We start from the raw sequence: 12078 nt of genomic DNA, 5'->3' as shown, positions 1-12078 counted from the left end.
GTTCTTTAAAAGAAATAAACGAACAAATGAACAAAAACATTATTTTAAAAGTCGCGTTCAACTCGAGAGTCTGTCAACTACATCGGTGTCCTTGCTTTCAATATTCAAAGTGGATACTTGGCCGTGACTGGCAGCTCTCACTATGGAGACGCAATGACTAATATCTCGCCGTCATAGATATACTTGCTTGCGGAGTTTGATTCTCACTTTTGCAGTTTTAAAAAAAATATATTATTTATTAACTAATAATATTAACTAGGGGTGTGCCAAAAAATCGATTCATAAAAGAATTGAGATTTTCATTTATTAATCGAATCAAATATTATTATCCAAAAATCAATTTTATTTAAATTAGAAATTAAGAAGAAGGGGAAAAGGCAGTTGTAGCCCACATGCTGTTTTTGTGGAAAAAGGCACTTACAATACAAAATTAATAAATGTTTAAACAAAAAAAAAGACACTTTAATATCTCTATTTGTCATTATGTCTTGACAATCATGACAATGTTGTGCATATCTGTAAATTGAAGCAGAAATCATTTGTCAATCAAATAATTGTGAATCGAAAATCGATTGAATCGAGAATCGAAAATCGATTCTGAATCGAATCGTAGACCCAAAAATCGTAATCGAATCGAATCGAATCGTGAGACAGTCAAAGATTCCCAGCCCTAATATTAACTACGATTTCTTGACAGCTTGCTATGACGGTTTTGGTTAGGGTTAGGCCGACAACAGCCTATCTTCGGTGGCAAAATAAAATGAAAACTTGTTGAAAAGTCTTGTAAAAGGAGAAGCTCGGCATGAACCACGACCAGCACATGACCAATCAGAGCCGTTCACAGCAAAATAGTTACTGGTCACGGTAAAAATATATACTGCCTTATATGTCACTGCCATAATAAATTAAGGGATATTATTATATTATCCTTCCATAAAGGATGATGACAGCTTTTGTAGAATTCCAGCACTCTTTGCGAGGGAACGCAATGTTTGCGAGATGGCGAGGGAACGCAAAGATGTTTTGCGAGGGAACTCAAAGTTTTTTTTTTCTTCTACCATGTCACCTTAGGGGATCCGTAAAAAAAAACAAAAAAACAAAAAAAGAAAAAAAATCTTTTTCCATATTTGTGGATCGAAATATGCGCTTGTTTTGCAGTTTTGCTACAACAATGGCCCCATAGTTTTCAGCCTGTCTTTCCTACCTAAGACACAATTGAATCTCAGTCTATCAAGACCTCAACCGTGGCTGACTTTAGCTCTCTGTTCTTTAGTCTGTTTGATCTTGTTTCGTCATCTACGGATGTTGGAAAAAAAAAAGGATGAGCCTGTTTGGACAAAGTAAGGAGCAGAAAGTGGATTCCTGTTTTCTAATGTACAAAGTAGGAAGTAAATTTAAAACGTCATTCTAAAACTCCAGTTTAGATACATGAAAAATCTAACTTTGTTCAGTGTGATTGTTGGAATTCCTCTTCAGGGAGACAAAAAAAAAATCTAATGTGACATAAAACTGTGGTCATGTTTTTTCATTTCATACTGCATAAAGAGAATCAAAGTGAAATGACTTGGCAGGATCTCAGGCATAAGTGTGATTTGGGAACAATTGCAGCAAGTGCTTGGTGTGTTTCTTTGTGCTATTATGCAGATGATGAGCCATTCCTGAGGCAGGGGGCGGGAGAGTGTGTTGAGCAGACCAACAGCAGTGTCTTGGAAGTGTGCTCTACCCTCACACGGCCACCTCGACTGCTGCCTCAGGCCTCTTCAAGCACCCTGCTGATATAGAAACCTCCTGGGAAGCAGAACCAGGACCCAACAAACCGCAACCTGCCAGCACTGGACCTTGCTGGATCACGGTTAAAGAAAAACAAGATTTTCTGGGTGGTGAAAGTAATTGTAGAAGTTTTGATGTTTATTTAAATTCGTAGCTACTTTTCAATGCTTTAATGACGTTGGATTGTTTCGGCGTTTGGAACATTTCGGACCAACGCCGGCACGCATCAATCTGGCGCACATATTCTATGCGGATTAAATAAACGATTTTGGACAAAAAAAGATAACTGCTGAGTGCGTTCGAGCGCCTCATCTTCAGCCTTTGGATAGGTGACATCACCGTGCGAAGACAGCTCGGTGCGCGCTCAGCACACGGCAGGGAGAGAGAGCCACTGTCCCCGCCGGGAGGGACAGCCAGTGCACCCGCCGCGCGCACTCTGCCGGCCGTGGACCGCGGGCCTCCGGAGCCTCCATAAATGCTCGGCCCGTCGTCGCAGAGGCTCCAGGCTGGCCAGCAAGATGAGCTCCACCGTGCAGCTGCTGCTTGCGTTACTGGCGACGTGCGCGCGACTTGGCGCGGCCGAGGTGAGTGCGCATCAACTTTTACGCTCACCGACACTCGGACACTTCATTAGGGACACTTGCAGAGTTGTGGAAAGAGCTTGCACAAATTCGATTCCCTTAATTAAAATACAAGGTTTATTGCGTTTCGTCCTATTCGACAGTCAAATGATTTATTATTGTCAGGACAAAGCCCACATTCTCTCTAGCTAACTAAAAGTATATAACACAAAATAAAGTGTTAAAATAGAATATGTAAATTTAGAAAGATGAAATTTCCAATTAAACACTTTGCAACAGTAAGAAGTTTTTCTATATTTACGTCAATGTATTATTTGGCTGCATGAAAAGTTAAATCATTTGATTGTGTCAGTCAGGTTTGCCCACTGCAGTAAGTCTATACATTGAGTGTGGCTGTCAAATGTGACACCCTGAAATTACAGCAGCAAAAACTATAAAAAATTCTTACTACATTGACGCCATAAACTATTTTAGTGTCGCGATAGTTCCAGTGGATTTTTGTTTTCTTCTGAAGAACTCAAGAGCACCTGCTTGATAATAAAAGTCTGGCCTGAAAGAGGAGCTCTGCCAAGATGAACTGTTATTCCTGCCATTAGGTGTCAATAAGAAGCTTGCCCATGGCCAAGCACGTGCACATACATCATCCTTTGCGGATGACGAATCATAAGGTGTTTAGGGTGCCGTAATGGGCTCCTTGAATGCACCACATGGTGCATTAAGATGCTGCTACTTCTCCAGATGTGAAACTTCTGTAAATCAGCGATATGTGTCACACACACACTGGAACTTCATTATAAGGAGGACACATGCTTGGATTGCAACCAGGAAATACGTCCAAATGTATTAATGCTACTTGTAACAATAGCAGACAACTCCACATCGAGGTTGGTTTACATTCAGTATCTCCGATGATTCATTTCACATTCATGTCACATGCACAGGAAGGCAAGACATGTTTGAGTAGAATGGGAATTTCAGTTTGTCCCAACAGGGGTCACCACAGTGAGTGACTTGCTTGATTTGCCTGGCACCGTATTTACGCCGGATGTCCTTCCTAACATAGCCCACTATTTATTTATTTTTTTTAAATCCTGGCTTGAGACCAACGGCGCCTGGGAATCGAATTGGCAGTGTCTTCATGAAAGGCATGCGTGTACCGCTACGCTACCAGTGCTGAATCGCAGTGACGGACAAATGAAACTTCATGACATATTTTTTGTCTCCTTGTGGCACTTAGTTGAAAGATGCAGTGGAAATTTAATCAATTTCCATTGCCCTACCCTTCATTGGTAAACCAAGAACACCATCTAGACTAGAGTGTCGTGGTTTGGGTTGATTTTGTTACTTTTGTCATGGCTCGGGTTTGATATTAGTTTGGTTTGATTTTGTCCTCCTGTTTCTTTGAGTTCTTGTCGTGATCTGTGTTATGTTGTCCTTATGGGCTTCTCACGTCTCGTCAAACCTGAGTATGTCCACCTGTGTTTGCCAAACCTCCTAATGTGTCAACCAATCAGCACCCTCTGCCACTTGTGTGTTGTTGTGTCAATTAGTGTGTGTATTTAGTCTCTTGTCTCCCCTGTGTCTGTGTCGATTCATTGTCATTTTCCTCATGTCATGCTTCTGGTTTTGTTCCATGTCTTGTCTCGTTTTACCCTTTTGGATTTTGTTGTTTTTGTTTCTTAGTTTGTAGCTCAATTTTGCCTCTTCGTTTTTTTTTTATTAAACTTCTTTTTGACATCATTCTTTGCCTCCTCGCCCTGCTTCCCGGCATTTGGGTCCACCACCACACCCCTGATGAAACATAGAGGAGTAAAACAATAATCACACATGCTTTATGAAGCTTCATTTTTCCATCACTACTGAATAGGAACAAATAGTAATTGATATTAAATCTGTTTTAGTGTCACACAATTAAAATATTTAATGTCAACTGAACTGAACAAGCATTTTTAAAAGAATAGTTAGGACGTTATTAAAAACAACAAAACAGAATTAGGTAAAGCCTTCTGGGCTAAAAAGATGAATCTGTATGATAGCACGCGAGAACAAATGGCTCAATTTCTCGTTTCCTTCAAGAGTGCCTGACGTAAAGGTGAAAAATCTCATACTGTATTTGATGGATGACTTGCAACCCCTGACATCAATTGCTGCTTTTTATGGCTTCTGTAGGAAGCACATTTAAAGGAAACTCAATTTTGACAGGCAGGCTCATGGGTGAAAGTTAAAAGGACTTTGATGTATACAAGCGGGAATTCCCAGAGTTGAACTTTATGTAAACTTCAAACAGTCCCATTATCATACAAATGGCTTCGAGCAACGCACAGTGCTATGTGCCAGTGGGTCTTTGAATTCAGAAGTTGTTCTTAATATTGAAAGTTCCATTGATTTCAACAGGCGACCACCAAGAGCAAAACACATTTATTCACGCACTCGTTAGAAAATGTGAAACACCAGCATGTGGTCCAATTAAAAAGTCTTCCTTTACAAACAAAATATTTTGGCATTGTCGCAGTGGCACTCATTTAGCAATGTGTTCTTACTGTGGTTACAATTATAATAATATCAAACAAAATAATCAAATTCAGAGCAGTTAATACTGCAACGATGTGAGCAACATCATGATGACATCACAGCAGTCTGGGCTTTCTCCCGCATTCTAAAATAGACTCACCCCATGTATTCATGTCATGTATCAACACGACATTCAGTTATAATTTCAATGACAATTTGTGAGAAATCGCACGAGTGCAATGACCCACGTCTGCTTATGTAGTTTACCAAGCACCCCTTCACTCCCTAATTATATATGATTAAATGTTCCTGCTCCTCCCCTGCAGAGGTACCTGGTATTTTTCACTACGTCCAGTAGACGCTCTAGACAGGCGAGCCATTGGAGTCGAACCGATTAGTAGTCTGAAAATGCAAACATTTTACAAATTTGCTTCAATTTGGAAGCTTTTGCAAATAACACTATCATGTCAATGCTAATTTGTAATGTATACAAATAAAAGCAATCACATCGCAAAGTATATCCCAAACAAAACAACAGTGGTAAGTGACAGCACTATCGTTGCATTCGTGCTTGTAACAAATTGCTACTACGATGTTGCAATAAGTTTAATTTGTGGTTCGACGATCACAATCACATTCACCAACACTGATGTACCATTACAGTGGTGTCAAATTTGTTTTCGTTTCAAGCCACATCATAATGGTTGCCCTCAGCGATGAAACCACATAAATGTTGAATTGCTAGAGTTGTAATGCCACACTGAAAACAAGATAAGCACATCAGTAAGTGGAATTATGCTGTAAAAACACGAATACATAACATTTGTTAATGTTTTGGCCCTACTAAAAGAGCCCAGGAGTTTGTTGGGGTGTGTGTGTGTGTGTGTTTTTTTTTGTGTGGTCCGCACTAATATTCCAATTCACATTAGGTATATATATATATATATATATATATATATATATATATATATACGTATGTATGTAATAGTGTGTGTGTGTGACTGGCTCTGGCAAAAGGGTCCTCATGTGCCAAAAAAAATCAAAATTGGGAAACTGATATATTCAAATTCTGCACTTACCGGTAATTCCCTTTAAAATTATATATAATACATGGATGTAGCTGAAAAATTGACAAAGTTACAGCAGTTTTAATGTTGGAAGGTTGAAATCCATAGTTTTGAAAAAAAAGGGGTTTACAGTGTTTTGGTACTTGCATCTTTCAAATGTCCATAGCAACCAATACCTTAGGAAAAAGATATCAACCTGAATTTTTCTCAAATGTTGAAATATCAATGGAAAGTCAATTCCAATAGCAGGCAGGGCCATTGTCCGAGATTTGAACCCTTAAATCTTTTGGAAGTTTGACCTCTCAAGAGATTGCTGCTCCTTCTGTTATTTTCTTGCGTAAATGAGGTCATATTACCACGTGGGAAATTTGATTCAATAATTTTGTGTCAATTAAAAGATTATTTGCCATTGGATATGGCCTGTGATAAGTGCTTTATTGATAACTTATCATGGATGTGATGTCTGGGGCGGGGTATCATCAATGTGACTCATCTTTAAGTTTTCATCTTCAAGTTTCATACTTCATAGCTCATTTTTATGTCCAAGTCATCCCACTTAAAAGAACAAAGTTAAAAAAATGTGTAGTGATATTTGCAGAGCAAGCAGACTTCATTTGTGACGCATCGCTGAAGCGGCACGTAACAGCGTCGAACCAAATTGACGCCATCGACAAGCGATCAAAACATTACATTAGTATTTACAATACATTACATTAGCCTACATGACATACAAGGCACTGGCACGTCATAACTTTTAATTCCCGACTCGCTCTGAGTGAAGGAGTGAGTGGCAGCTCAGTCTGCTCTGCGGGGGTACGTGCAGCTGCTCGCCCAAGTTCGTCCCTCATTGGACGCATTGTTTAATTGTGTGAACGTAGTCATTGAATTAAAAGTATAAATCGATTCATTAAGAAAGAAATCCCGAAATTGAAAATTATGTCTGTTTGGAGATTACAATTTGCCGTTATCCGGACCGATGACAGTTAGGATGACTGTTCTGTTCACTTTCGTGTTGAATGGTGTATTTTGACTTTTTTATTTTCTTTTGGGTGGCGGGGGGGGTCCTATGTCCATCCATCCATCCATCCATCCATCCATCCATCCATCCATCCATTACGTTTAAGGCTAAGAAATTCATTTTTTTAAACAGTTGCGCAAGACGCGGCGCTAGCTAGCATCAATAGGCTAAAAACACCACCTAGTTATGATGCATACGGTCTAATAATTGCTTATTTTCATACACTTATATTACAATTTTGACTTTTGCGCTGCTTTGAAATGAAACTAGAGACCTCAAGAAGGCTATTTGTGCAGAAATCTCAAAATGGACAAAAAATGTCTAACTGTCTAATATCGGCCATATCACTAAACTGATCCTGCCGACATGTGGACCCTTTTGCCGGAGCGGGTCAATTATATATATATTTATTCCTGTAAAGCCAAGTTTTTAGAAATACATTTGTAAACTGCTTCTAAATACATTTCTTGACAGAAGGCAGGGCTGTGAAAAATGCCCATGTCCTATAATTAACATCAGACACAATTATCCAAGCAAGCAGGTTCGCTCTGTTGGCGAGGAAAGGAAATAATGATGACTCCTCTGGGGCATCTGCAGCTCCACAACAGAGATGTGAGCGGAATTACGGCAGGCATTTCCCGGCTGGACTGTTTGAGTTTCTGAAAGGGCAAGCAACAATGCAGGAAATGGTGTATAGAAGTATGGGTCCAGTCGAAATACCTGCTCATGCATGGATGGCCGATTCCTTTGGCTAAAACTTGCTTCCTAAAGGGGTTTTATTAAATCCTCCTGGTTTCAGAAAGACTCACACACATGCTTACACAAGAAGATACAGGATATTTTACTGCTATTTGCATTCAGTTGTGTTGTATTAGTAAACAAACCAAAAAATAAAGGTGGTAGAAGAAGATTACATTATGTTTGTGTTCGGATTGTTTTCCATGAATAAGCGTAACAGGACTACAAAATGGGCCTTGCAACATGGAAGAGACGCTGTGCTAAAAACACCAGATTTTATCCTATAAACACTTTTTAGGCTTTAGTTTGCTAATTCATGACCTCAAATACACTCAATTATAATGTACCAATTCCAATGAAATTACAAACATATATTGAACTGTAGGGAAGTGACACTGATCAAATTCTCGAGAGCAAGTTTCTTCCCCCCAGATCATTTCCACTGGCTGCATGTGTGTGAGGGAACGCGAATGAGGCGCATCCTCGCATTTGAGCCAGTGTGAGCAAGTGTCCCGACCCCATGTCTGATCCTTGTCCATTCGAAACCCGTCTTTTCTTCATCTATTATCCCTCCTTTTTGACATGCGCCTGCCTCCCGTCTCTTCTCCTCTCTGTATCACTCCTTCCCCCACTTCCTGGCTCCTTCCTGACTCCTTTGACCCCTAAATGTTAGCAGATGAGAAGGCACAACGCCAATAGTCATTCACCCCGCTCTTAGTGACCATTGTGTGTCCGCTTTGGTTAATACTCACCCCCCACCCCACCGACGACACCCCACCTCCACCATTGCGGCCACCACCCCCTCGCCCAATAATGACTGGGGGGTTAAACCCACACTCAGATCATGATTACAATGTGGCGTGTTACACACATTTAGTTAAATACCCGTTATACAAGGATTAATCGTGTGTTATTTTATCCTTGACTTGTGAAAACGATTTCACTTCAAACTGTGTATGCTTTTTTGTGTATTGTTCAGGGGGATCCACTTCCTGCGGCCCTGGTGGAGCTGGTTAGAAACAGTCCCATCTCCTCCATCGAAGACCTTCAGCTGCTTCTGCTCACTGATTCCGTAGGTAAAGAACTGCTCATTTGAATTAAATTTGGCTTGCAAACATCGAAGCATTTTACCACAGATTTAATTAGAGATAAAACTAGAACCTTACTCAGCAGAGTGCAATCCCCACCATGACAAAATCATCCTAATTTGGACCTGCACTCATAGAAACCGACCTGCATTTGAAGATAGTTTATTGAAAATGTCACATTGCACACTAGTGACAAGCGGGAAAAAGAAAAATGCTGATGTCATTAAAGCATTTTTGCTTAATCCAACATACAAACAATTGTGATGAATACAACCCCCGTGGTACCGCTAAACATGTACTGTTTTTCACATCCACATATATTATTCAATTTATAAATTCTGTCTCAATTTAATAAAATTTCTACTCTATCTATGCCTGGTGAACATCAAGCAAAACACGGAGATGCTGTCATAAGCACAAACGCATCAATTTGTTATTCTATTAGTGTGACAATTACGAGCTAATATTTTGAAGATGTGGTCAATTATTTAGGATGTTTGCATTAATCACAGGCCGGATGTGTTTACTCCTTTGTCTCAGATGAGGAGGAGCAAAACTCAGCATCAAATGGAGGTCACAGACTACCAAGGAGTCTGGGTAAGCACCTCCCACTTGTGAAAGATTGACTTGCTACTAAGGGAATATATCACATAACATGACTTTTCTCATATCCAAACTTGTCAAAAAAGAATGTAAAAAAAAAGACATGTCCAATAATGTATGCATGTGCATGTGATGATCAATGCGCTCACAACACTTTAGGAGAAGGTTGGAGTGCTGGCATGGAGGATTCCTGATTTTCCTCAGGATGATGTACTCCATCTTCATTAGGTCGCCTCTCCGGGCCTTGATTTATGTGACAAGTACGCTCTTAGTGACATGCTAAAATCATTCCCATTAACCTTTTTTTGCCAATCAATGATAAAGCAGATGTTTCAAGTGGTCAGTTGGTGCCCCCTGGAAAAGCTTCTGGAATTAGGTCAGGCAACAGGAATGGAAGTTTTTTTGTTTTTGAGGACTTAATCATTCATTTTAAAAGGAATCGGTATTGTTTGATTTAGCAAAAAATGTTCAATGGAAAGTAGAACGCAAGATTGTTATCACTTGGTCTTTGTTACTTTGTTTTTCATTGTTATGGAGTTGTTTCCGTGTGCAATATCCTGTGATGATGTCATAAAAAAAAGTCCATCCTTCTATTATTTTTGTAAAATTGAAATCTCTGTCAAACAAAATGTAATTTTGTTCCAAACCAGAAAATAATTTATAATACGTTTTTTTTTGTCTTTGTGTCCATCCTCAGTTGCTCAACCAGCGCAGCAGGCTGTGTGTAAAGTTCGCACAGAGGTGGTGGAGGTCACCAGGGCGATGTTAGACCGAAGCAACGCTAACTTCCTGCTGTGGCCGCCGTGTGTTGAGGTGCAGCGCTGCTCTGGTTGCTGTAACACCAAAAGCCTGCAGTGCGTCCCTGTCGTCACACACATCAGATACCTGCAGGCAAGCGACCGCACAGTGACATATACCAAACATTTGGATCACACGGTTATTAACTCATTCACTCCCAACCATTTTCACTTAAGTGTTTTCCTGGATTTTGACAGATTTTTCAAGGCCCATGAAATATTATGTTCTATTGCTATAAAAAAAAAAATGGAACGTACCAAAAGAGAGATTAGAGTCTCTTCTTTAATCAGGGAAAAAAAGTCTGTTTCCGCTGTGCAACAATTAGCAATAGAACATAGCTAAGTTTCATCGTTTTTCACAATTCTGCTTAGAACTGTGGGGAAATCAGCTTGTTTTAACATGGCCTGGTTGATCTCTTATACTCTGCTGCCACTCAAACCATTTAATGCAGTAGAGAGACTGCATTAAAGCCTTCTCTATGCTCTGGCATGAAAAACAACAAAAAACGTATAAATACGTCTTTGGGACACTTAAAACATTTAAAATATGACGTATTTATACGTTTTTGGGAGCTAATGAGTTAAAGGTAAATCGTCTCTATAGGTCATGAAGATCGAATACGTTAATAAAAGACCCACTTACGCCAAAGCGGTGGTGTCGGTGATGGACCACGTGGAGTGCCGATGTCAGCCTGCTCCACGACAGCCGGTGCCGAGGAGAAAATCCTCTCGCCGGCATCACGGCCACAGGGACCAGCATCGCAACCAGACACTCAGCCAAGGACGTGGCCAGGTATGTTCAAAATCGATTGTACAAAGCCCCTCGCCACACCAAGAACTGAGAATCGTTGAATTTTTACCATCAAGGTGAAGGCGCATAACAAGGATGAACTCCATCAGTGGGATGAGCTGAAACGGAACCAGGGTTCCCTCCTGGTGGACCTCCTGGAGCAACACTGGAGCTCCAGAGGAGACACGTTCAACCAACCTGCTGAAGGCTACAGTCTGGCTGGAGCTGAAACTTCTCTACCTGAAGAGGCTGTTCTCATTGGCCCACACTGGACACATAACTCCACTAGATTCCTTGAGACTAAAACCCAAAACGGGAAAAGGGAGACCAAACAAAGGATGTCGGAAGCAAACAAGACTCTTTCTTTAGAGGATCATGTTAGCATAAATCAAACATCACAACATGGTAAGGGGCTCATCAGTCCTGGGGGAATCATTATTGAGGGACCAAAGGGCAGGGATGAAGGTACACAAATACGCAGTTCGTCTCGGCAGGAAGAAAAATCTGTCACTCACAAACCTCAAGCCAAGTGGAGTCCAATTGAGGAAACCATTGGCATGTTTGGGAGCAGGTTCAGACCCACCAAAGAACCCAACCCGGACCCTCGGGAACAGACCAGGCGGAGAGACAACAAGACTCCACAGGAGGCGAATATGCTACAGATTGCTGAGAAAAGGTTAGAGGAGGAGAGGAAAGAGCTGCTTCTGCTGCACAAGAGGTTGGACCAAGAGAAGGAGATACTAAAACAACAGCAAAAGAAGCGAGAGGAGGAGCAACGCCACCTACATAGCAGACATCGTTATCTGCAAACGACAACGACACCCAGGCCAGGTAAAAACACTTCATTATTAAAACTTGTGTATTCCAGAAACATCTTTTGGATGCACTTCAATGTGTGACATATACGGCAATTTCTCTCCATCTTGGGGGTCATATTACAGACCACCATGGAAAAAGTGAAATCTGCAATATAGAAATACTTTATTTAAATACTTTCGAGTCACGTGTTTCTAGCATTTATGAACTACATTTTTTTTTTGTAACACATTTCAAACTTTTTTTTTTCCTGAGAGTTCAGTATTCATCATTTGGCAGCCTTCCCGAGTCAACATATC

At 40.5% G+C, this 12078-nt stretch overlaps 1 protein-coding gene across 1 annotated transcript in view; it reads left to right on the top strand.

The window, feature by feature from the left end:
* Nucleotides 1–1667: 1667 nt before the first annotated feature.
* pdgfbb (platelet-derived growth factor beta polypeptide b) overlaps nt 1668–12078 on the top strand; it is a 13949-nt gene continuing 3538 nt past the window's right edge. Inside the window, exons 1-6 of the mRNA XM_077541485.1 lie at nt 1668–2354; nt 8665–8761; nt 9314–9370; nt 10074–10267; nt 10778–10966; nt 11041–11794. Of these exons, the coding sequence (XP_077397611.1) occupies nt 2289–2354; nt 8665–8761; nt 9314–9370; nt 10074–10267; nt 10778–10966; nt 11041–11794 (1357 nt within the window). The 5' untranslated portion in view covers nt 1668–2288. The remainder of the gene's footprint in view (nt 2355–8664; nt 8762–9313; nt 9371–10073; nt 10268–10777; nt 10967–11040; nt 11795–12078) is intronic.

Source organism: Festucalex cinctus, chromosome 1 (assembly GCF_051991245.1).
Source record: "Festucalex cinctus isolate MCC-2025b chromosome 1, RoL_Fcin_1.0, whole genome shotgun sequence".
NCBI lineage: Eukaryota > Metazoa > Chordata > Actinopteri > Syngnathiformes > Syngnathidae > Festucalex > Festucalex cinctus.
This window is presented reverse-complemented; position numbering and strand designations above follow the sequence as displayed.